Source organism: Podarcis muralis, chromosome 7 (genome assembly GCF_964188315.1).
Source record: "Podarcis muralis chromosome 7, rPodMur119.hap1.1, whole genome shotgun sequence".
Lineage (NCBI taxonomy): Eukaryota > Metazoa > Chordata > Lepidosauria > Squamata > Lacertidae > Podarcis > Podarcis muralis.
This window is the reverse complement of record NC_135661.1, coordinates 54,170,430-54,196,363: the sequence shown is the minus strand read 5'-3', so window position 1 is coordinate 54,196,363 and position 25,934 is coordinate 54,170,430. Positions and strand designations below refer to the sequence as shown.

At 41.1% G+C, this 25,934-nt stretch overlaps 1 protein-coding gene and 1 non-coding gene across 13 annotated transcripts in view; both read right to left on the bottom strand.

Moving 5' to 3' along the window:
• CNOT1 (CCR4-NOT transcription complex subunit 1) overlaps positions 1–25,934 on the bottom strand; it is a 58,166-nt gene that overhangs the window by 8,475 nt on the left and 23,757 nt on the right. For 2 of the 12 annotated variants that reach the window (XM_028739415.2, XM_028739416.2), the window contains exons 15-40: positions 25,160–25,282; positions 24,781–24,932; positions 23,916–24,066; positions 22,903–23,107; positions 22,485–22,628; positions 19,744–19,868; positions 18,641–18,927; positions 16,453–16,531; positions 15,136–15,366; positions 14,309–14,449; positions 13,132–13,311; positions 12,243–12,359; positions 11,933–12,043; positions 11,399–11,476; positions 10,937–11,114; positions 10,330–10,460; positions 9,908–10,204; positions 8,132–8,272; positions 7,944–8,048; positions 7,721–7,840; positions 7,030–7,221; positions 6,296–6,438; positions 4,747–4,855; positions 4,486–4,655; positions 2,992–3,244; positions 315–563 (exon numbers count right to left, since the gene is read on the bottom strand). In XM_028739415.2, coding sequence (XP_028595248.1) covers positions 315–563; positions 2,992–3,244; positions 4,486–4,655; positions 4,747–4,855; positions 6,296–6,438; positions 7,030–7,221; positions 7,721–7,840; positions 7,944–8,048; positions 8,132–8,272; positions 9,908–10,204; positions 10,330–10,460; positions 10,937–11,114; positions 11,399–11,476; positions 11,933–12,043; positions 12,243–12,359; positions 13,132–13,311; positions 14,309–14,449; positions 15,136–15,366; positions 16,453–16,531; positions 18,641–18,927; positions 19,744–19,868; positions 22,485–22,628; positions 22,903–23,107; positions 23,916–24,066; positions 24,781–24,932; positions 25,160–25,282 — 4,212 coding nt within the window. The remainder of the gene's footprint in view (positions 1–314; positions 564–2,991; positions 3,245–4,485; positions 4,656–4,746; positions 4,856–6,295; positions 6,439–7,029; positions 7,222–7,720; positions 7,841–7,943; positions 8,049–8,131; positions 8,273–9,907; positions 10,205–10,329; positions 10,461–10,936; positions 11,115–11,398; positions 11,477–11,932; positions 12,044–12,242; positions 12,360–13,131; positions 13,312–14,308; positions 14,450–15,135; positions 15,367–16,452; positions 16,532–18,640; positions 18,928–19,743; positions 19,869–22,484; positions 22,629–22,902; positions 23,108–23,915; positions 24,067–24,780; positions 24,933–25,159; positions 25,283–25,934) is intronic. The other 10 variants (XM_028739421.2, XM_028739419.2, XM_028739423.2 and 7 more) reach the window with 10 other exon arrangements.
• LOC114603668 (small nucleolar RNA SNORA50) lies at positions 23,650–23,785 on the bottom strand. The gene has a single exon (XR_003708140.2). It is a non-coding gene; the product is annotated as a small nucleolar RNA SNORA50 (small nucleolar RNA).

Sequence of the window (25,934 nt, the reverse complement as noted above, 5' to 3'; positions counted from 1 at the left end):
TACATCCTGCAGAGTACACTGACATTCTTTACAATGTAGCTAAGGATCCCTTTTACAGAGGAGGCAATCACCTGCCAAACATCATCCATAGATGGATCACGATATTAAAACATGGAACTCCTAGACTGTGTTCGTAAAAAAACATGCTGCACCAGTTCCCATTCATTTAATAAGGAAACCTTTGCCAACCTGGCCCCATGGACTACAACTCCCACCAGCCTCAGTCATCACAATTCTAAAATATACTACCCATTCTCACAACCAGCTAAACTCAAGATAGATGGGTACTGGGGGCAGGGAAGGGTGCTCCCAACCTTGTTGAGCAAGTTGATCTTGGTGACTGTGTTGGTGGCCTCCCCAGAGTGCTTCACCAGCAGTGCAATGAGGCGCACAAAGGCATCCAGGTTGTGGTAACACTTGGCACGGATCATGGTGGGATTGGCAGCGGGGTTGTGCTGCTGCTCAGCTTGAGCACGATAGCTGATCTCAACACACATTTCAGTGCAAAGACGGAAGAATCGTGTGATCAAATCATCGGTTTTCAGGATTCCTTGCTGATGCATCTGTAATGGGGGAAAAGGTAGACTCAGACCTAAAGAACTTCTCTTTTTTCTAAAATCAAGCTAGTAATGTTCTATCTAGACATGCTGGAAAGCAAGTGGGCTAGACTGTAACACTGCAGTTTGGCACAGAAAAGGCTGGTGATGCTTCTTAGGGTCAATTCCTACATTATCAACCATAGTAGCATAAGATCATTTCTATGTAATCAGGTCCCACACTGGTAACATCTACATCCAGGAACCAGGTGGAAAAGGAAACTATGCTGGCAAGGAAGTAAACACAACACCCATGTTGCCTCTGTATGTAGGCATTACTGATGCTGCATGCTATATGCAGAAAGGGACATTTCTTACTGTGAATTCCTGTTCTGCTTCTCCTGGAGGGCATTCCCAACCAGTGGGATAGCACCTCCACCTGGAGCAGCAGACAGGGCCATCATCTTGATCTTCCTAGACTGGACTGGCAGAGCAGAAATAAACTCTAAATGCCTTAAAAGAACCAACAACCTGTATGCAATAACCCAAGCACAAATGCAGCAAAAACATGAGGAGCAGCTTCCCATCTGTGCAGTGAGGCAGAAGCCTCAGAGCAGCTTGGCCCACAGGAAACAATGGCAGGTGGAATACCCTCTGGGTGACACTGAAAACAGGAATTAAGTGCAATAGACAATCTCCTTCTCTCAAGGTTTCTAGAGTACATTTCAAAACACTGGAATATGAAGGAGCAATACCATTCCAGAGTAGGCTGGAACTATGGAAGCTGTACTTTATGCAGAATACCACACATCAATTCTGCAGTGTTGAGAGGCCCAAGTAGTCATGCTTCTCCTCCAGGGACACATTGCTAGACTAGGATGCAGAAGTGAATGGTCCCTTCCACATGAGGGCAGGAGAAAAGCAAAAGTAGTGAAGTGAAATTCTAGGCAGGGAAGCTACATGGTGTAGGAGGGTTAAGACTACCCCTCTTAGGAATGTAGGCACATGAGAATGGATTGCTACTCCTGTCGGTTTCATAAGTAGTCTGTCAATAGATATTTCAGTCACTTGCAAGATCTGATATCACAATTTTTAAAGCAATGGTTATTCAGGATGAAATTCTCAGTATGAAAGCATTCAAAACGCTTCTCATAAGCAATAATCTCTAAAATGCAGAGCAACTAAAGTGGCAAATATGAACAGAAAATTCTGCTACTGAACAACAGGGCTCCATTCATCAGTAATCCATTCACTCTGGCATTTTGCAGGGGTCAACGTAACACTGAAGGCAGACCTGATTTTCAGTTTATTCCCTACATAGGTTTATCAGTTTTACTTGTGCATTATTTAGGCAAATTATGTTGCATTTCAGAGACACTGCAACTTTTTCGGGTAGCTGTCTAGGGATCTGGGGGGGAAATCATGTGTAATTTTGCTGTCCTCGATAGTACTGAATAGTTTTCATAGCCACTGTTTTCAAAGTGCTCCATACACCAACAAGGCAAAACTTTAATGGCAAGTACCACTGTTTCTGCAGTCTTAATAAATACATTTCTATCTGGAAGAGGACCTGCAATTTACTTTATTCTCATATGCAAGCAGGCAGTGGGGTGGCTACTTGAAATGCAACTAAAATAAGGCAGCAAAGAAGTTTTGGCACCTCTGAAGGACAACTGTGGTAGTGGAGTAAAAAACTGGCAAACTGCTTGCCATATTCCATGCCTACATATGTAAAGAGATTCTAGCTTTTGCAAACACCTCTCTAACATCTGTAACATAGAGTCACCGGGGGGGGGGGGGGGAGGAAACTGAGTTAAGGAAACTGCATTAAGTAGTGTACAAGCAGTGGCCATACCTGGCTGGTGGCAGTCACCCTCCCCTTCAGGGTGGCTGACCCCAGGCCACACCCAGAGGGCACAGGGATTCTCCTTGGAGCATATCCCACATGACCTCTGCATCTGCCTTCAGAAGAGCAGCTGCTTCCTTTGGGCACAAAATAAATGAGTGGAAGACCCTCGGGACTGTCAAGAGCTGCACGAAGTGCCCACTGGTGGTGGCAGCTGCTGCTCAGGTACGTGCTCTGCCCTAGCTTCTTAGGTTTCTCTCCTCAGAGCAATGACCCATCCTCCACCCTGATAAAGCCAAAGAGCTCTGTGGGGCACTGGGAATCTTTTCCTTGCTGACCACCGCCCCACAGCATGCAGTCCCCCTCAGCCAGCTCTTTCTTCATTTAAAGAACACAACCTCCTAGTGGATGAAGTGGAGAGCCGCCAGCGTCATGATACTGGCTAGCACAAACAAACAACCATTTACTAACATGTTTCTCTACACTGATATGACATGCTGCACGTACTGCCATTATGCAAAGGAATTTTTAAAAAGGGGAAATCAATATTACATAGTACTCTACTTGATCCAAGGGCATCATAACCTACTTATGTTGAATAAAAAGCACCTTTCTTTCCCCAAGCTCTACCTGTCCAACAAATGCAGAGAATGCTTTGGTGCTGTCACGCCCAGCTGCTGCAGAGTGGTAGAGATTCACCCACTCCCTCAGGAGATATTCTGCCTTCTCCCTCAGGCCAGGGGGATCATCATACTCAGAGGCCTGAGAGATCCCAGAATGCATCATGAAATTTGGCCCTCCATGAGCACGGTCAATCATGGCTTCATAGTTGGACCGTACCACTTCCATCAGCTGGGGCAACCTATGAGAGATCCAGAACGAACATGCTTGGGTTTAGATTACTTGTGCCATGTGCATAATTTTTAAAAAATACCCCACAATAAACAGCATTGTATTTCAAACATTTGCATCACATCCTTGTCCCACAGAGATAGCATATGAGATGTTATTATATTATTGCAACCAAAACTATGACATGGTTTAGGGGCAAGAGTTGGGAGCCCAGTTGGCATCTTGGTTCAGCAGACCTTTGAACCAAAGTCGCCTAGATTTAAGTCCAACATGCCATCCACTAACCCACCACGGCTCCATGACATAAGCTTCAAAGAAACACAGTAAGAATCTGAATGAACTGCACCCTATTACTGCCAGATAAATTTGAAGATAAAAAGTGAGGTGACCTAGTCTAGTGCCTGGCATTAGGGAATGGATCTGCTGTAGTTGGGCAAGAACAGAAAAGAATGGCCTCTGTCCTTCAGCCCAAGACATCTAGGAGAGTGGACTACAAGTGCTTCAGAGATGGGGGGGGGGTATATTGCTTTTCAAAACCTTTGATCTGTCACTTATTATTACACCCTCAGTGTAATCATCACTACCTTCCAGAATGAAGATTTGAAGGTGTCACACTAGGGCGTGCTTCCACAAAACCATGCCTAATACTGCAGGCCTAAAAAGGCATGTCAGTCCTGCCTGCAGCAAACTTAAGGTCTGAATTACATATTCAGATGGCAATTTCAGAAAGTAGGTGGGAGAATCCATGTCTGAATGTTCCTCAATACGTGAAACTCCCTAAACACTGGAAAACTGCAAACTAGAGAAAGGGATTCTAGTGGCAATTTTTTTATATGTTCACCAAGTTTCTGATGTGGAAGAGCATTCAAATCTCCCCTATTGTTGCTAAAGTGGCAACAGTCTCAAAAGACATATCACATGGTACTTTCAAATATGTAGTATGATTCTAAATTGGAAGTAAATGTGCAATGGCCCATAATAAATCAAAGTTGTGCCTGGATTAAACAGAAAACTAAACAATGGTTAATGCAGGCTTGTATTTTGTAGATTACACTCTACATAGTTTGTTAAAAATGGAGATTCAGGACTGGGTGGGGGATGGCACTCTGAAGCACAGTAGGTATTACACAGTGATCCCACAATGTAAAAGGAGTGGACAGGAATGGCAGAGCCTCACATCATCATCATCATTGCCAAACTTGCACTAGCAGAAAACATTCTTTCACTGGCACTCAACACTCTTAACATTACCCTTCTGGTGCATTCCCTCTGGAGTGAGCATTAATTCTCATCAAAGTTTCAATGGTGTGAAACAGATCTGCTTCTGTTATGTGAGCAACACTTCTTTCATCCACCAAGAGGATTTTCACCAGCTGCATTGCAAATGCCACTGCCATGTAGTTCAAGCCATTCTCCATTGACTGTCAAGAAAAAGAAGGCCAAGAATGTAAACAGTTTTCCTTCTAAAGCATAAGCAGAGATTTAACAACTAACTTGGCGGCAGTTTCTCACCTGAGCCAGGTGGAGGTCATACTGCTGCATGTTAACTAGGTGGTTACGGATCAGTAGCTCCACTGCTTCTACATTGTATTTATATTCATCTCGACATTCTATCAGGCACCTGGAAAAATTAGATGTTTTCTTGTGTTAACTTTGTTTTCTCCTCAGTCTCAAGTTTCAAAACACACAGAGAGGTAGCTTCCTCTCCAATTATTCCACACATTCATTTCAGAAACACCAGCTGACTGTAACTGCCCCATGTTAAGAAAGCCAACAGACTTCGTAGCTGAAGATGAAGGAGCAGATTAAAGTCCAGCTGCCCCATTTACAAAAGACTGTCCACCCACTAGCAATTCCATAAATGGAGAACACAAAAACCCTTTCCAAACAGGAGCAGCAGATCAGATGCCTATCCTCTGATGACCTGAAAGCATGTGAGGCAAGAGCAGGAAACCTCAAATTTGAAGTGCATGGGAAAGGGGTCTGGGTAGAAAAACTCAAAGCACCACTGCTGAAAATTTTGTGAAAGAAACACTTGCCCATCAGAACAATTAGCTGCAAACACTGGATCCAATGACCCATAAAGACCAGAAACAGCACAGGCAGCCACCTAGAGTGTCAAACCCTCACATCTAAGTCTATTGCTTTCCATAAGATTGTTGGTTAGGAGAGGAGCATCATCTATTTTAAATGGTTAGTTTCTGGAAATGGAAACAGGAATTAGCTAACATCTTGAAATGTTGACAACAGCAAGGTGAACCCTTGCCTGTATCCATATTATGACAGCCAACTGCAAGCCAATACACTTCTAGGGTCCTACACCAACAACACATGGAAAGCAAAATAAAATAAAATAAATTCTATCCGGCTTTTTTATTTCCGCTTTTACAGCTTATATGTGTAAATACCAACAGACAATAACCAGAAACTGTAGCCACATTGCTAGGAGCAGCTTATAACAATGTAAAACCACAAAGTCACAGAATAACTATTTTAGGAATCGAAAAATATTCATACTGCAAGTTTTCGATCCAAACTGGATGAAACTAGCAATTGTGTGAATGGCTAAAAACAAAAAACAAATAGGGTAGGAACTGGGGCCCTAGCACGGCTCATGTCCCCTGCACCTGCCACAGTTTAATGAAACTTCCACTGCATGAATGGAAGTTGATCTCTGAATGAAGGTAGCAGGTGCAGGCTCTCCAATTCAAATAGAAACTGCAATGGGGGGACGGGACAAAAATGTTTTAAGCCCCGCCACACCAGACTCTCAATCCAGACAAGGGGTCAGTTTTGTTTAAGTTGCATGAATGGTAGTTTACCTCTTTTATCACCCAACTTAATTCCCACACCAATATCCTATTTCAGGAGAAAGCCCCAAGCCCTTGACTACTGAATCCATATGGCACTTATCATGCAACTCATTATGTAACTTAGTGGGATACAGGGCAGTAACTTACTAGGTGAAATCCTTATGTTGGCCAAAATCAGAATATATTAAAATAATTGTATATAAATAGAGCTTCCACAGACTTCAAAGCTTTATTCTTTCATCACTGACCTTGTAATCTGCTTGTTGCACCACGGAGACCCATAAGCACGGCCATCCTGCAGTGCTTTTAAAACAAGCAAGTGACATTCCCGGTAGCGGAGGAGGAGGTCGGCATCTGCACCACTGGTGGCATCTAACAAACCTTCAACTGCCTGTAGGAAGAGTAGCAAACACTTAAAAGCAACATCTTACTGAGTCACTTGGAGAGGAATTGAACTGCTTTGCTCTCGGGAGACAATGCATTCTGTGGCTTTTGCATAGTATGAATGAGGCCCATCATCATCATCATCATCATCATCATCATCGCAGTCGCTCTTTGTACTTTTGCCTCCAACAATGCTCACCACCAGCACTCAAGCTCTGGAAGAGTAGCCCACAAGGGAATGCGGCAATTGGGCGGTAAAAGGGCTTCTAATGACAGACATTCCCAAGCAACTGTTTTAAAGCCTCCTACACAACAGCCCAGCAAACATAGCAAAAAACAGCAGATGGCAGGGGGAACCGCTATATCCACTATAGAAGGATCCTTCCTCACCACTTGGAAGGCAGCTTTTCTTAAACAGTATGTATTTTCCCAGAATAATCTGTATTCAATCCTGACTGTTCTGATCCTGTGCTCAGTTCAAGTAGTTTAATGTTGTAACTGTGTGCATGTTTCTAGAGTAGAAACCTTCGGATAAAGTGAGCCTCTCTCCATGGCCCAGGAGTCACAGATATATAATGAAGCAAGTTCATATACAAACCTTCTGTAGCAGTCCAAGGGCTGCAATAGCATCACGAGAATTACGAGCCACAACAACAGCCTCCAAGAGGCTTCGTAAGGCTTGAGTCTGTGGATTCATAGACAGGGTGTGAGGAATGGACTGAAGGTGCTGCTCCAGTTCTGCCATACATTTATCATAGATCTGCGCGACATCATCTGTTGCCCAGGCTTGCTGATTTAAAAGAAATCAAGAATACTTTATTAGTTAAATGAATGCTAATGAATGAGAATTCTGACCATTCATCATGACAGATTTCTCAGTAACTTTTTCATTCCATTACTGCTTTCACCAGCAATATTGGCTGGTACTTTTTACACTTAACATTTAGCTAAAACAGCAAATCATCTGCAGATTTTACTGTGAACAGTTTATAATGAAACAAAGTATTAAGTGTTTGATAAATCGTCATGGATTAAAAAAAAGGGAGGGGTAATCAGTGAACTGGTTTACGTAATTAGCTCCCACAGAGTTTATAATCTAAATTTCTTTGTGTGGGATTTATTTCTGACTTTCAAATAATACTATTAGACTGTATAGCTTTGAAGAGAAGCACAAACAATAAGCAACCTCACTATTTTCTGGAAGCCTCCAATAACTTGTAAAATAAATGGTCACAGTGTAGTTTATTTTAACCTCAGAATCACTTCAACCATCTCAACTGGATTTCTACCTTCATAGGCTGAGCTAGGATTCCTGTGGGTTGGGTTGAGTCATTGGTTGGTAAGAAACCAGGAACATTGCGTGCAAATTCTTCATAAACGGCTAGCTGCTTTGGGTCCACTCCACCAACCTTAAAAGAAAGTAGGAAAATTTGGATAAGTAGAAGACTCCAACAAGGCCTCCCAACTGATATTGTGGCATCGATCATAATTTTAATTCTCTTAATTTCGCACCTTCAACCTGATCTGTTCTGGCATCCGTTCAGCCTGATAAGTCAATACTACAGGATCACAGTACCTACGACCCTCTTGCCTGGCATGTTTTCTGAGCTCAAATTCCTGGGGAAAAAAGAAGAAAAAAAGATGAATGACTTGGTAATCACATGATTTAACTTTTAACTGAAACTCTGCAACATACTTACAGTGGCCAGCCTCTTGTCCATTTCAGGGCCTGCTTTTTCTACAGCTGTCTTCTGAATGAAACAGCATGCCAACTCACAGTTATCTTGGGCTAACTGTGCTGCTGCCTGCTCCATCATCTCCCTCTGCTGTGGTGAGGCTGCCTATTTTAAAAAGCAAGCCATTAAAAAAGGACTATGCCCATAATGAGCAAATACTCATAATGTCAGTTACAGATGTTCATAAATATGGCATCGCTTTATATGGAGTTAGGATAAAGTAAACCATCAAGCAAATTACATGCTTCATTCAAAATCTACATATAAACAAAAGGGGAAAAATCTGCCAAATAATTAGCATGTGCCCCACATTACATACTTCTTGTGCAATTCTATGTATGTGTTTTTTCTGAAATAAGTTCCAGGCATAGGACTGAATTCACTTATCATAGGTGCCCTCTAAATGCAGTAATGGGATATTTTCCCTCATTAGTATACACAAGTGCAAAAACCAATATACTGGAACTAATGGCTTTACTAAACCACAGCAAAAGATCTTTAGTGAAAGATCCTTCAGTAACAGGCTGCCCTTATTTCTTCTCGTTTCTTCTAAAAATCAGGAAAATTATTTTGATTAATGCTGTCTGACAAATCAACAGAATTCTTATCTGCTAATGGCAAGACTCTTGTAAAGCTGTTACTCATACCATTCCTTAGTGCTGCAAGGTTTTATTCAGCCTCAATATCAAAATGGGCATTCTCATGCCTGTTATAATGCCAAGAAAAGTGAACACAAGAAGATTCACTCCATGAAGAACTAGCGCAGTTACAGCTGCAAGGCTGTGTGTTTTGTTGTAAACTTCACTTGCTTCCATAGCCCTTATGTGCAAGTTGTTGCTGCATCAACCATGGGCCACATAGCAAGTGTTCAGAAAGTCAAGCAGAATTGTTTCACAGATGAACTAAAGCAAATGCTAAAGTCTACTTTTTGGCCACAAGTCTAAACTACAGTTTAGCAAAATGTGAATGAGCCTGCTAGCCATGCCCTTGCCCATCACTCCTCCCCTTCTCTTGCATGGCTGAAAAGAAGTGCAAAGGTTTTCACTTCCTTTTTTAGTTGATCACAGGTTCCTGTTTCATCTGAACCTGGAATTGTGGTTTAACACTAACGATGGTTAGTTTAATAACAAGCCAGCTGCAAAAACAATATCCACTGACAATATCCCTATCCACTGTTATTTTATAGAACAATGGATTCCCCCCCCCCCATGGAAAAAATACAGCAGAAGTTCTCCACAGCACGTCACTGGAAAAGCAAAGGTAAAGAACAACAAAAAAGACAACTTGAGACTGGATTTAACAATGAGTTATTAATTTCAATCAGTGGAAAATGGTAACGGATGAGACGTGGTTTTCAGAAATCTTCAACGCACAATTCATAGCTCAGGATGCAAACAACAGCTGCTGAGGGGAGGCAATAATTATCAGGACTGCAGAAGGCGCGCGCGCGAATCTTTTCCTTCCCAGCTGACAAAAAAATTATCTTTTAATCCTATTTGCATTTTTAAAAACATGTAGGTTAAATGCAGACACATCTAACTTCAAATCTAGTTCGGTCCGCATTCTCATCACCTTTCTATACTATTGAATCTGAGCAGGGCATTAAGATACATCATGAAACTAACTCCTACCTGCAGAGAAACAGAGTACTGCCAAATCTTGCTAGATTGCAATGCCACAAAACATGGGTTTAACTTATTCTGCTTCAAAAAAAAAGTCTCTTATAAACTGCAAACATACCCGCAATGCAGTGGCAAAGCTGTTCTTCAGGTTGGTAGCTATGCTCATCAACAAAGGCTCCCTACAGGTGATCATAGCCATACCAGCAGTCAAATTCCTCATCATGTGATGTGCCGCTACACGCATGCGTGACTCTTCTGAATCTAGTGCAAAATCCTTCCTCACTATCTGCTCACACGTAGTCATGGCAATTTTAATGGAACGATCCACCACAGGATGTACAAGTTCTTGGACTGCACGCTCTATGGCTTGGCGCACACACTGCTTCAACTGTGGATGGGCCTGGAACAATGGAATCTGAGAAGGCAAAACCACCAAGAGTCAATGTCAACTTTTTATACACCATTGAAAGAAAACATAAACTTATCCCTTCCAACCTAAAGGTGGAAGTCTTCTCAACGTGACCAGGTCTAAAAGCTTACCGTTGGATTGAGCGTAATGTGTGGAGCTAGCCCTCCCAGGGAGTAAACATTGATGTCATGGTAACTGTACTGTGGTTGTGGGGGAACAGTAGCTGTGCAGGTGGTGCTGGTAGCTGGTGTTGTAGAAGCAGCTGAGAAAATACAAGAGCAAAAAGGAGAAAAGTTTTCAGAGTATGTCCTAACATAGATTCAATAGTACAAACTTGTTTTATAGGAAACAAAAGAATTTTGGCAACCAATATGACAGTGTTTGCTCAGGTCTAAAGTCATGCTGGTAAGTCCAACAACGCTATTATCTTTGATATCAGAGATGTCACTTGAAAAGCAATCTGGAATTAGGTGAACTGCTCAGGTAGAATGAGTACTAGAATTTACTGTAGTATTCCTATTACCAGGACGTGGGAGGGTATCTTGTGAAAGGTTACTCTACCCAGGCCTAAACTGAATTCCCTGTCTCCAGGTTTGCTAAAACAGTTGTAGTGTTAATAATATTAAGACTAAGAGAGAACAGATAATAAAAAGAAGATTCCTTACTAATTTCCCTGTGAGGTGCAGGCTATATTTGTATGATACAAGGATGACTGTATGAATCATCCTTGACACTTACTAGTGGTCGTAATTGGTGGAAGCTCTTCTGGTTGTTTTACATCTTTCTTTGGAGCAGACAGCTGTTCATCCAAACTTTTCAATCGATCTTTGTCTTTTAGGAGGTTCCCAGGTTTCAGTTCACTGATGTCAAGGGCAAGGTTCTTGCAGAGCACTTCAATTTCAAACTTCAGATTCAGCTGTACAATATTTAATGATTTCAGGTTTAATAATGTAATTATTAGTTATGTATACCTGCTATATAAATCTTAAGGCAAGTTCTGAAGAGCTACATGCTTCAAGGCAAATATTTTGAACGAGGTGAAAACCATTGGAACATGTGTAATTTTCTGGAGAAAGTCTATTCTCATTAAACTGGCTACAGCTCACTAGCTAAGCTCAAATCTTCAAACAGATGCATTGTAACAAGTTGTTCAAAAACAAAGCAATGCTGAGGAGCTCAAAGCAGCAAACTGAAACTTACTTTTAAGTCATGTTCCTGGTGCAGCTCTGCTAATACATTCATAATAGCCATGGTCCAAGGATTTGGAGGCCGGAAAACCTACAAAAAGAGTGGAATGATAAAGTTAACAGTCCTGTTTCAAAAAGGGGGCTAGAACATCATTTAAATGGTGTTAGCAAAACAATGGAAACACGAGGCTGTAAACTTTAAGCCAAGGAGAACCCAGTGGCCTCCAGATACCGATGGCTGCCAGCTATCATCAACACTAACCACAGGGTCCCACCTCTGCTTTGAACTAACACACATGACACAAAATATATGCAAGATTCTGCCAGTGTCATCACCTCTGTCCACCTACTTCCCTGCCCACGCTTGCCAGTCAAGGAGTAGCAAAAACCAAAACCCCTGTCCCCAGTACTAAACTAAGATTCATCTGAAAGTCCAGTTGTTTTCTCTCTGTTCAATGTGAGGAACACTGTCCTGTGCTTTGGCTTAGGCTGCCAAGAGTCTTGGACCAATTCCGTCTACTTGTTTGTCACAGGACATAATACTTACCACACTTCTCACACTGGATTCCAAAACTTTGGCAACAAATGGCACGACATACAGAAGTTCTTGCTGTCCCTTAACATAAGCCTCCAGCAGTAAGGATTTCACATCCAAGTCCTAAAATAAAAGGAGTATAAATTAAACCCAGCAATGGGCAGTCTCACACCCACAAATCAGATTCCTTTCTTTTGTAAATTTTCTACATAGCTTTCCCCCCTAATTATAAAAAGGCACCAAAAATTGAGCTAATTTAAGCATGCACTAAAGTTTCTAGCCTTAAAGCCAGTTTATGTTTTTCTCCTCCACCCAGTCTCACCGTGTGCAAGATGGGTTTGTTTTTAGCCAGTGTGATCATCCCCAGCCAGTGACCCAGGTTCTTCAGCAAGGACCGGTCTGAAAAGTTGGCAGCAGCTTTATCTGATGTGAGTAGCACCTGAAGGATTTTTATTCCAGAGAGATGAAATCTTAGTTAGCAGGAAACCATGGTAAATCCATGAAAGTGCATTAACCATCTTCTTGTAGAATTAGACTAATGTTATTTCAAACAACAAATTTTAATTGGTCAACCAAATACAGCCTATAGCTATAAAGCAGGAAAAGAAAAGGAAAGAAGTAAATAAACAATCTCAGAAATATATTAAAACATATGTGATAAAATGCTTATAATATAGCATGTATATGTTATTATTAAATTAGTTTATAGACTGCTTCAAGGCATAAAGTCATCAAAGCAGTACACAAGGTAAAAACAGAATAAAACAAAACATGAGCTCTAAAAGCAGAAAAATCAATTTAACCAACTGAAAACAGCAAAATGATATGGAGTACTTTCCTCTCTGTGATCTTGCTCAGGAGATCACTTCTCCTAGAAAGGCAAACTACTTATTTGGGAGCTAATTGTTTGGGTCCCTGAAGGACAACTGAAAACAATGCTCCAGGGCCGATCTGTAGCACAGAAACAGCAATCAAGGTAGTCCACCAACACATTACTTTGATGATCAAGTTCAATTAGTTTTCAAAATAGCAGCATCTAGCTCTGTTCATTGTTTTATTGCAGCAGCTGCAGCATAATCTTATGAAGGTGGTGGTATACATGGGAGAAAGTATTTTTTTATTTTTATTTTTGCTTTTGCAGTGCCTCCCTGAAAGCAAATATTTTTCAGTTAACGTTCATGTCACAAAAAAGAGCAACTGGGAACACTCACCTTGATATTTCTGTAGGTTTCGTTGAGAACCATTTTGTTGAATTCTGGATTCTTAAGTGTGTCAAGGAAATTAGAATAAAGGCTGTGGAAGTTTGGCTCAATACTAACTCTCTTCATCACAAGGTACTGTGAAACCCAAGGCATGAACTCCTCTTTCACCGTTTCTTTCAGTTCCTCAACCTGGCTCCATAAACACGTTAAAGGGAAATGGATCAATGAAACATAATGTTCGTGACACTCACAGGCATTCGTTCCAGTGAAAATATTCAGTTACCAAGACTTGCAACCTAACTAGTACCACACCACTAATTGATTTGCTTACTTCAATTAACCATTTATTTCCTACTGTAAAGCCATTTATTTCTTCCTCTCCTGCTTAACTCATCATGAACAATGCTGTGTGGACTCTGAGCTAGAAATATTATCAGCCAAGAAAACCAGAATTCAGAGATCTCTAGAAATCATGCAAATAAAATGGATTTGCATAATACTACTTCTCTTGATTAATAATAATGATTTTATTATTTATATCCCACCCATCTGGCTGGGTTTTCCCAGCTACTCTGGGTGGCTTACAGCATATATTAAAACATTGTAAAGAGTGCCAAAGTGTTATTTTGCTAGGCTTCTTCCATGGTTTGGAAGCCATAAATGAGAAGAAACTTGCATCAAGAAAAAAATGATTAAGGTAAGCCAAGTCTGGCACCCAACATCACTTTTTATGTTCCATTAGGAACATATGGAGAGCCAGTTATGCAGTATAGAGACCTGATTATACAATGTGATAGAATAAATGTGTACGCAATGCCTTTTTCCCCGTTAAGTAGTATCAGTTGCAGATGATAAAATGTCCCTGCAGAAATCTGGCAGCAGATAAGGTTTAAAGTTTTTGACCTTTTGGTAGACAAATCTGATCACATTTCCCCAATATATGAGCAGCTAAAGGACTACCAAAGGCACAAAAGACTACCCCAAAATTATTTTAGATTTTACTTATTATATGTTAATTCATTATATTTATTTTATGTTTACAATTCTAAAATTTTGGAAGGCTGCTAAATAAAAAAACCTTTGGCATGCATGCATACATAGGCATAATTCTAGTTAGTTCTCTACATGTATAAGAATCACTCAAGGAACATAAATTATAAGGACTAAAATGTTGTGCGACACTTGCCTTCTGAGTCATGTTGGATTGTGACAGATTGTTGAAGATAAAAGCAATCTTTTCCTGCACGTTTTCAGGGGGTTCAACAATTCTCTCTGTTTGATCTGTGGCTACTAACAGGGTGTCAATGTTGGTTGTATTAATAGAAGGCTGCAGAACAAGAAAAATGATTTGCGGAAGTGAGTGATTCAGTTAATGATACAACAGACCATCATGGACTTATGCTACAGCATAAACAATATTTCACAATACAGTTACAAAAGGGAGACAACAGTTATACATGCAAACAGGAGTGTACATTTAGTTTATGTGTTAGTGAATGATAGGAGTTAACTTAAGCTTGGGAATCTATAAGACATGAGGAGTAAGATTTTTGCTCACATGGGCAACAGAATAGTGAAAGAAAAAATGACTTCATTAAACAGAGTGGAAATTCATGGTACAAAAAACAACAGCCAGAAACGGAAACCCAAAAGGATTCCTTAGTTGAAACTGGCCTAATGAAAACAGTTTGGAAGAACTAAGAGTGAGAATAGAAAGCAGCAGAAGCAGCTAACGCCAACACAGGGAAGGAAACAACAGCTTGATATTTAATAGCAAAACAACAGAAAAAAAAAACAAAAATGGCCAGGCAATATTATCCAGACTAGGCATACAAGAAAAACAAATCCTTTTTATTAGAGTGTAACTGTGGTTAAAGTATCAGAGGTTTTGCATGTGATATGTGTATGGTATGAACATTAGAGATGGGGTTTATCTTCCTTGTTTTACTCCTAAGAACTGATGCATGCGTAATCTCATTCTACTTCCTCCTGTAAAATGGCTCATGTACTTACTGGCACATCCTTCTTGAAGCTGACTCGACCCACTGGAGTGATTGTAGTCTTTGCCACAGTAGTAGTGGTAGTAGAGGTGGTGACTATAGTGCTAACTTGACCAGCAAGAGGAGTTTTTGCCGGAACCTGAGCCTGGGCCTGGGCCTGGGCAAGTGCAATACTTCCAGGGGTGGTGATTGACCCCTGCATCTTCACAGGAGGATCTCTAGACTGCTGTCCATATTCAATGTACTATAACAGACAAGAAGTATATAGTTCTTAAAACTCACATACAACCACAGGTAGGTAACAAATCTTACAACTGCCTTCTAGAACTACTCCCCAAACTCTTAGCCTTGAAGTTTGTGGCACAAATGAAACTCCATAAATGGCCTGAAATCAGCAACAAAAGACATTTTACATATTTTAGAAGTTTCCTTTTTGTCTTGGATCAATTAGCAATTCCAATGTTAACCCTGGATTTTCCACTCCATCGTCTTTCTCCCATTCTGTGGGAGCAGAAGTAGCAGGAACTAGATCCAAGATGTGCCCTGCTTCTGCAAGGGAGGGTAAGCCTTCCTTGCAGACTTCAATGAGAGCAAAAAGTAGTAAACAGTGAAGTAATCCAGGGGTAGAAATATTCCAAACCCTATAGTCTAGATAAGGACAACAAATTTCCTGCAACCACTGATGAAGCCCATTTCCACAGTTGACACACGATATTACAACTAAGAGACTAATGTTGTCTTTTCTGAAGCAAAGGTGTAAGAACTACAATTGGTAAGACTTTCAGTGTTATTAATCACATGTAAATATTCAATACTGCATATAAAATATAGAAATCCCCACTGATTGGTGTGTTACTAACGTAGAGATCCTAAACCAACATTGCTTTTAGTGTTTGGACTACAGCCTTTGGATCAGACCTTCAGAATCCTAATTCCACTGTCCCTGGTTTTGTTTGCTTTCAGAAGGTCTGGGCAGACAGACTGCTGTGCCTAGCGGTATGGATTTATTTGCTAGGAAAGACCATATAAGAAGCTGCTTGGCAAGGATTAAACTAATTGTCAAATGAACACTTCCAGTGGCAAAAGGCTACAGGTCTCCTTGAAAGGAGGTTTACAGAAAAGCGGACATGCATTAAGATTAACCTGTTTCTCTCCTCTCAGATGCATGGGCTACTCATACTCAAGTTTTCCAGATCCTTTTGTACCTTCTACTGAATGGACCCTGAAGCATGAAACTAATGGAATGCTGAGGTTTTTCAATATGCAAATACACCTAACTCAATTCAGATGTCCTCCCCCACCCCTCACTGTCCATGCCTTTAACACTCACCTCCTGCAGGTGATGAGGGAACTGTATAAAGTGACTAATGGAAGCCAAGTGCTGACAATACTGGGGATAGTCCTTCAATCTGTCAACAGTAAAACTATCCATTAGTAGGAGAAAACAAATGGCCTGATCAATACATTAATGGTTAAATCTCTGGCTTAACTGATACTGGATCTGCAGTGAAGATTTCTGGTTCTACCAGATGCAAACTAGTTAGCAAAAGTATGAATGCTATTGATGCAGCCAGTGATTCCAACTGCATGCTGCCAAGGCATAAGCACAAGGACACAAGAAGAACCTGCTGAATTAGGACAAAGGCCCATCTAGTCAAGAACTCTTGTTTTCATAGTGACCATCTAGATGCCCATGGGAAGCCCACAAGCAATACCTGAGCACAACAGCACTCACTCCACATGCAGTTCCCAGCAACTTGTATTCAGAGGCACACTGTCTCCAAAAATGGAGGCAGAACATAGCCATCGTGGTACCTAGGAGCTATTGGTGGCTTGCTCCTCCAAGAATACTGCATATTGCAAAGGGGCCAACCTACCAAACAATAAGACTTAGATCCAAATTTATGGGCCACCCCCACATATTGGGTTTTTAGAAAAGGGTAGCTAATAGCACAATCAATTTGTCAATATAGCTCTCATAGTTCCCAATAACATCTTTGGAAGAACCACAGCAGTCTTCTCAAGTGACATATGGCAGACTACTAAATACACAGCTTGTTGTTGCTCCCCTCTAACCCCCTCTAGAATTCCCTACCCTGTTGGCCCTCTTTCTTCTGCAGCTCTCCCCACAACATTCTAAATGCAGAAACAGTTTTTAATGCGGAACATTCTGCAATTTAAGGCTAATATAGGTACAGAATCCAATTTGCAAAATTCAGCCTTAAAAATGTTTTGATAACTAAATAAGTCAAGAAATCTCAGTCTTGCTTGTTAAATACATGAAGGCTAACTTCAATTTCAGAACTATATGTTTGTTAGAACACCTGTCTGCTTAGATGTACTTTAAAGAAAGGAATCCTTATGCTCTCTCATTTTATCAGCTAGATAGCTGTAAAACTATGACAGCTCTTTGAATGAAAATTTCTATTGAACAAGAAACCAATTCAAATATACAGCACTGAAAGGAAGAACAGTACAGAGCAATAATGGATAAAAATTACAAAGTCTCTCAGTAGGGATATTAAACAAAACCCCAAGTTGCACTGATGTTCCAAAGATGTACTAAAGTTCTGTGAATCTCAAGCTTTCATTAAAAACTTGTAGTAGTTATGGTTTCAGAAATTATCCTGAACATGACAAGTTTTCCCACAGGGGTATGAAGCTATGTATCTTGCTCCAAAGATGCAGGAGATAAGGAACAATATGCAAACTGTCTGAAACAGATAGAAGGGTGCAGAATCACAGAGTGCTTGCCACAGGATTCACAGGGGTGGCATGGAGGAGTACACAGAGGTAGTGTGAAAGGAAGAGGAGAGGAGACTGACTACTGGGATGTGGAATGGTCACACTGCTGTGGGGAGAGGAGAAATGGACTCAGACTGGTTTCTACTGTTCAACAAAGAAGTAGCTACTTACCAGCACTTTTGACATGTTGGCATCTGGTAAGTGAGGCCCCCACTAGTTGTTTCTAGAGGGCCATGAATACTGCCTTGCAAAATGGATGAAAGTTAAGCTTTCCATCGTAACGAATCTTGGGAGAGTGACCTTGCATGACCCAGATGTATAAAGTACAATCCAGGCAAAGTTATTTCAGTGGTAAAGAGGCTCCTCCCATTAATACCAATGAGACAAAAATGGGCTTGACTTTAGCTGGATTGCTCCTAGTCTTTGTAAGTCTACAAGGCAGCTTCACTTCCAGTAACACTGATTTGCTTTCTCCTTTCCCCCCCAATAGCAATATTAATATATATAACACCTGATACTTTCAAAGCCATTTTAAGGCAATTTCTATTCAGATTCAGACTATAAGTAATTTACTTCCTTTTCATTTATTTTAAAATCTGCATTCCCTTTATTAGCCGAAGTTTCTATTTAATTTATGCCTCTACTGTGAGACACATTCAATAACTGCAATATACTGTCAACCTTGTATTGGAAAGCTAAATATATTGCTGAAGTAGGCATATAGTTATGAGATTCCCCCATGCATTTTGGAAATATTATAAAAACACACTCACCTATTTTTAAATCTATCTAGTGCAGCAATACCAAAATAGTACATTTTGGATGTAAAAGGCTTTCGTAAGGCTTCAAGAACATAGCGCAAGGCCAGGCCCAGCGCCATATATGTAACCAGTCCTTTCTCTATTATCCCACCAAAGAGGCAGGCTGTTATGTGCAGCTCTTTATCAGGGTACTGGGGGAAAAACCGATATTCCTCAAACAAGTTCCTCAGCATACAGTTAAATACTTCGCGTTCTCGTTTAATGTTGGAGTCCTTAAACCTCTGTAGCATTTCTAACACCTGTAAAGAAATCAGAATGTTATGAAGAGACTCAATTTATTATGCTTAGCCCTTGGAGCACCTACACAAAGTAAAGTTCGCTGAGAAAACCAGTAAAAATTTTGCTAGGGAAAATCTCACATGTATTATTTATTTCTATTCTGCTTACTTGCCAAAAGGGTTTCTCCAGTTAACATGCTTGAATCAGAACACTAAGAACAAATAATACTTGCTACATGCAGCTGGCCTCATTCACTAAAGTTTATGTCATTATGCAGGGTTTTGCACGTTTATATTCTGATGATTGTAACACGGTAAACGCAAAACATTAAATAGTGTGTCCTAATATTGCCTAAAATGTGTTCAGAAACGCATTCTAAAAGGGGAGACTCTAATTTGATCCAATTTAGTGTGCTGGGTCACCCAGACATTTAAGGCTCAGCAACTGCAGTTTTCTTTGCTAAGTAGCACTTTGTTGATTTAGGAACAACCCCCTCCCCTCAGGAGAAGTGTTCACCCAACAGAGGCACAAATCAAATTAAAGTGAAGTATAACTTTCCCCCATTGTGACATATAACAAGCAGACAAAACTTTCAGAATAGTTATCTTTCCACTGGACCCAACTTAAAACATCCAATTTCACTTGCACAAAAGTTGTCTGCAACTGTATGGACATACATTTTGGAATTTTACAATTTAAATTTCCCTTAAACTGCAACCAAACAAAAAGCAATGTTGCAAGTACCTACTTTCTCAAATTTTCCATAAGACTGAAAAGAAAGTCTACAGTAAGGAAGAAGGGCAAGTTGAGAGATGCCATTACTACCCACAGCTCACCTCATCTACAGACATAGTTGGATGCGGTGGGTGATTATAAATACGCTGAAAATAGCTGTTGGCTTCATCATCAATCTCTTTGCTAAAGTGCTGATTTGCCTCTGGCCATACCTGAGATAAGTCAGCTGTTGAAAAAAGGAAATACTAATTAAATAAATACACAAAATGAAGGGAAAATGTATTAATTTCATAATCACAGATCCAATGCCAAGGGAACAGAAGCAGCATGGAATATTTCAGTAGATTTCATGATGATGCAGTCTCACTCATATTATGAGCTCAAAGAGGTTGCTTTCCTGTCACTGTAGTTCTTTGAGCGGCCCTCCATTCAGTTACATGTATGGATTTGTGTGCCTTTGCAAACCAAACTTGTAGAGATAAGACATGGAAAGGTTTTGGCAAGATGCCCTGTCTCAGCTACCAAGGTGCTTGCCAGCAGGATGTGGCTGCCCAAAAGAGACCAAAGAAGAGCAACACCAGCAGAGGGAGAAAGAAGTGAGCTGTGTGATTGCACAGATGACCACTCAAAGAGCTACAGTTACAGATAAGCAACCCATCTTTCTTCTTCATGATCAGCGTGTGGTCCCACATATGGAGACTAGCAAGCTGTCTTACCTCAGGTTGGGAAAGGTACTGTCAGGAAAACAATATGTTATAAGTACAGTCCTTTCAATGACAGCATCCACTCAAACTTGCACATCAAAGGGGTAATCATTTCACAGAAAGCAAGGTCGCAAGGCTGTGAATGTAGTTACTTCCCATGTCAAATGTGAACAGATTACTGACAGGGACAGCAAGCAAGCTACTTTATAGAAAATCTGATAGCCATGCAGTAAGAAAGTTGTTGAGTTGGGATTTGGGTTCAATATAAAAAGAACTAAGTTCCAGTTAAGATGAAACACCAAAACCACCTTCAGCAGGCACGAAAGATCAGATCAGATAGATCACAACAAAGGATCAAGTGCACATAATCTTGATCATTGTGACTGGAGTTGGAGAAAGAAGTATTGGGGGGGTGGGAAGTATTGGCAAGAGCAAGGCAGGAAGCATAGTAAGTTGGGGACAGCCACCCCAATAAGGAAAGAAAGAAGTTCCACGATGGGAGACTGCTGCATTGCCGAGGGGGTTATTGCCATGAATTCATGACAACTTGGGCAACAGTCAACAGCATGTTGTTCACCCAGGAACATTTCCTCCATCTATAGATAGAAGATTAAAGCCATCTTCCCAGCATTTCTTGAAGAATGTTCGCTGTGCTATAGGTATGAGAGGAGAAGAAACTGTGAGACAACTAAAAAGAGGATACACTAGGAGAGAAGAAAATAAAGCTGAAGCTTGGCAAAGCAAGGAAAAATAGGGCCAAGTTGTGGTATAAATGGGAGGAAGCAAGCTCCAAAAGCTGCTGCAGCAGTCAAGAAGGCACTGAGCAGGAAAGAACGAGGTCTGCATGACCAAAATGTGGCATAGCTCTAAAGGGTTCTGAATGGTGTTTAGCTCAGGCATGTAACACATATGTGGGACTGCATATAGACCAAGAATTTTAGTTGGAAAGGGCTGGTTTAGTTATGAGAACACATTTGTTCTTCATTAGCGATTATTCTGGAAGCCAGGAAAGCAAATCTGAATGACTGCAGAATTAAAGTATCATTCATCCCTAGATTAGCATATTGGGCAGGATGCAACAAGCACTCACAGCATGCTGAACATTAATGTGCAGGTACACTTTCAAACTTCTTCAGGCAAAGCAAGAGATTAGAGATCATCTCTGTTCCACAGGCTCACATTAATGTGTTTGCAGGTAGCTATGATTATCAAAACATAATGGCCTTGCAAACTGTAGACGTACGTTCTCGCTACTTAAGTCTTCCCTGCCCAGAAGAGTCCTTTTATCTATTCCTGACACCAAACACCAAGCATTCCACATTCAACTGGCCACCTAACCCCTTGCTGACCCTCTAAAAACTACCACCCTAATACCAATGCTAGCATATTTCTACATCTTTCACCTATTTTCTGGCCATTGCCTCAGTCTGGTTTACTGGGAAATATTCAGCAGCAAGATTTGAAAGATGCTGCCTATTGCATGTGTCATCTTCATGATTCAAAGTAGTTTCCCAACCCCCACAACCCAGACACCCATAAGCTGAAAAAAATCACCAAAGGACACGAAAGGTACACTTTGAGTGAACGAGGGTCAACAGACAAATACAAGTAGCATAGACTCAATGAGCCGGACAAAATCAATTTCTGGGCAAGATTGCAATGTCACTAAAAAGTGGCAGAGACTATGTACACAATGCCACTTTCCCATCAAACTGAGGGACATTTTCCTAGTCTAATACCACAAGTTTGGTTTTGAGGACAATTGTGAATAATTCTATGAAGTACTCACATGAAAGCTGTTCGTTCATGAAGCCTGATAAACCACTTGATCTGTGTTGGTTTAAACCTGAAATTACTTGGAACCTACAACTGTACAAGGTTAAGTTGTTGGCATCAGTAGCTGGGAGCACGATTAGCATGGTAAAGCCAAGCAGGTTTTAATTTAGTCACCACAAGAATGGGAGACTGCCTGGAAGCCCAACATAAGATGCTCCAAGATTCCTGGGAGAAAGGCTAGATATTGGGGAGGGCAAAGAAGGCTCCTTAGAGACCGCTGCCAGCCCCCACCCTAGAGGGAAAACTCACATTTACCGCACATCCACAGTCACACTTCACAATCAGACAACATTACCACTTACAAGGTTTCATCTTACTCTGCTGGAATGTAGGCTGGTTCAGTCCTGATGTACTCAGTTTTCTTGGCACAAATGGGTCATTATTCACTGCAGGGAGGCCAAGGGCCCCAGTTCCTATGCCCAGACTACCTGTTGTAAGACCACCTACTGAGAAAAATAAAATTATCATTTCAGTTATGTTTACAAATGCTGGCAGACATTATAATTTGCTTGCTGTTCCCACCCTGAATAGTGTCAACATGGTACTTCCATTCGGCCCACTGAAATTAATTCACACAACTAATATCATGTCCACTGGTTTCAATGGGTTTACACTGAGTATACGAAGTTGGATACAATTTGAAGTGCTTGCCCCAGCCAGAATTATAGGAAAAGCAGCCACATTCCTCCCATGAGTACCAGCCCCTTTACACAAAAGTACCTGGAAGCTGTGAAGAGAGTCCGCCAATCCCACTGAAAGGTGTATTCTGGTTTTGTGTGGAAAGTGGTGGAAATGCTTTTGCTGGTGACTGTGGAGTACTAAAAGCAGAACTCAAGTTTGGAGGAAAACCTGGCATACTCTGTGTGTGTGGAACTGCTGAACCACCTAGGCTGAGAGATGCCATCCCAGCAGCAAGTGGATCAATCTGAGGATAAAATCAATATTCAAAGAGACAAGGGGTTATTTTCTATATCAATCAATCTTCACTCAGCTCAGCTTTGCCAAAATCAGTTAAGACCACAAATCAACTCCTGGGGACTACTCTTACAGACCTGTTAGGCATCCTCCACCTTCAAAACGCATGCATTGCAAGGTATATCTGTATAACCTTTTAAAACTAAACATCATCTTGTGGTTTTGGGGGTTGGGCTGCACAGTAATAGTTTGTCTGGAGCCCAAGCAACCACTTAGCTTTAAGAACTAACTTACTGTGAAACTTATAGAAGAAAGCTTAGAATCCTTACAATGCTACTGTCACTGTTTGCTTGTTAGTATCACACAATTTCTTTTTATTAATGAAAAGCTGCTCAATTAATCTTTAGTCTGCAGAATGGTGCCAAATTAAATCTTCAGAAAGTAAATCATGAAAGGCTATTATATCTACCACTGAATATAGTTACTAGAACCAGGTCTTCCTCCCTATTAAACCTGGAAGAAGCAGTGACAGTGTGTGGTGGTGAACAACTAATATGTGCCTTGTTTTTAAAAGAGCAGCTCAGCTGAGAACTGAGGAGCCCCAGTTATAACAAGTCCTTACAATCTAGCACCATTGCTTGACCCAAGAAGCCATGAAAAAGACATGTCAGGTTCAAAGATGGCGCTTAAACTGCACGGTTTCAATTAATATGTTTGAATTACATTTGATTATGAATACAAAAATAAGTTTAGAGACATATAAAAAGGCACCTCCTCCCATTATTATGCTACTTTGGTTTCTTTCAGCATCCACATACCTGTACAGGAGAGATGGCATCTAGGCTACTAGCACTTGGTGGACGTCCTTTGGGCATAACTCCAGGTGGTGGCTGCCTGGCTTTGTTCATGACATTGCTGCAGTTGGCTACCATAGTTAGAATAGTTTCTGACAGCTCTTGAGACACACTTCTAATGAGAGAAGAAATGATTTTTACTTGCCAATAAAACCCCCCTTTTATCTAGGTGCTAAGAGAGCTATCTTTAGAACTAGGATAGCACTAGCACTGCCTGGAACACAATGTCCCAACTAGACCAGAGGATAGAGCTCCCCAACCTCCCAAGACCAGAAAAACTATCACCTGGCGTGTTTAAACTGATCAGCCAATATATATATTGACCCCTTATTTAACTGAAGGACAAACTTGCCAACCAACTAACAAGGTATTACAAACTCCAGAGACAAGTGAAAAATAGCCCTGCAGGGTTATCTCCAACTCTTCTACATATGCTTTTAAGTACAACCTAAACATACAAAATCCTACTCATTACACAGCACTGCACCTTGGCAAAGGCAAAACCCTCTGTCCAAAGGCTGCATTTGCCAAAGCCCTGATTTTATACTTCCTAATAATGGCCCCAATGCAACTAGTAAACTAGGATTTATTTAGTACTTTTCCAAAATGCTCAAAGCACTTCCCAAACAGACACATTACAAACTTTAGACCAACCTTGCCAGATAGGCCAGTGCTACAGAGGATCTGGAGGATGAGAAGGTGGCTGAGAAATGGCAGCTCACAAAGGCCACCTAGTGAGCTCATAGCCAAGTTCCCAGTTTGTAAATTCACCTTCTTAACCACTATTTATGAGACTGTCAGCCTATCCCAAAAGATGTGATCTGCTTACCCAGCACAAGCCTGCAGGCAAGCCAGCATAGTTGCCAGTGTCTCTGGAGGAAGCTGAGCACTTTTGGGCTGGTCTTTCTCTGGGGCAAGGCCACCTAAGATAGAGGGGCACCTTCTCTTTAGGAAAGTCATACAGGCTTGGATGAAAGGCTCCTAGGGAAGGAAAAGTGCAAATTTCAGTGGGGTACACATACTTAACAATAGTTCAAGAATGTTAACAAAATTATGATATAGAAAATACTGGGTATTAGTTCAACATTATCACTCAAGAGTGCATGCTGAAAGCAATTTTTATAAACTGCAGGGAAACATTTTTTTTTTAAAAAAGTGACTGTTACCACCAAAAAAATGCAAAAATAATTAAGAAAATCCTGCTTTACCCCATGCTCCCGAATTTTATCTGTGAGCCATTTGTCTAGTTTGAGGTATTCCCGTCGAGAGGCAAGTGCAGCAAGGTCAATAACAAAGGCAAATGGAGTACCATTTAGCAGCATTGACAACGCCTAAAGAAAGAGAGTTAGAAAACTGCTAGTCAAAGTATCAGGCTACGCTTCCCTCAGAATTAGCCTACACACATACACCCTCCCCCACCATATCTATATATGATTCAGTTCCCAACATTTTTTTCTGTCACACAGAACATGACAGAGACGGCAGCCAGCAAAGCAGCTTCCAGGGTGGGAATTCCTCCTCCTGGGAGAAGAATACACTGGACACATTGCTTTTCCTTTCAACCTAAGACTTTGAAGTGGGGGAGGGGGGGAGATGTGGAAGACTACAGGCAAGGCAAAGCCACTGAGGGTGGAAGGCTTCACAGCAAAGTGACATAAGTAATTCTTCTCTCCCTATTTTCTGATCTATAGGTGGCAGGCACCCTGTTGACAGTAATCCTCACCACCCTCATGGCCATTAAAGCTGGGTGGGCTGTGCGCATTATCCACAAGTGGGACTGCTCACTCTTCCCTCCTTCAGCAGTTACGGCTCTTTCTATGCTTGGGTGGAACAGGCCTAGAAACTGCCTGTGCAAGACTGGAGGAAGACCGGAGACCCAACCCCTACCTCACCACCTGGTTGCTTGGGAGAGCAGTTTTTATGGGTGGTTTGAGCTCCTGTCACTGCTGGAAACCCAACATTATCCTGCCCATTAAATTTCAG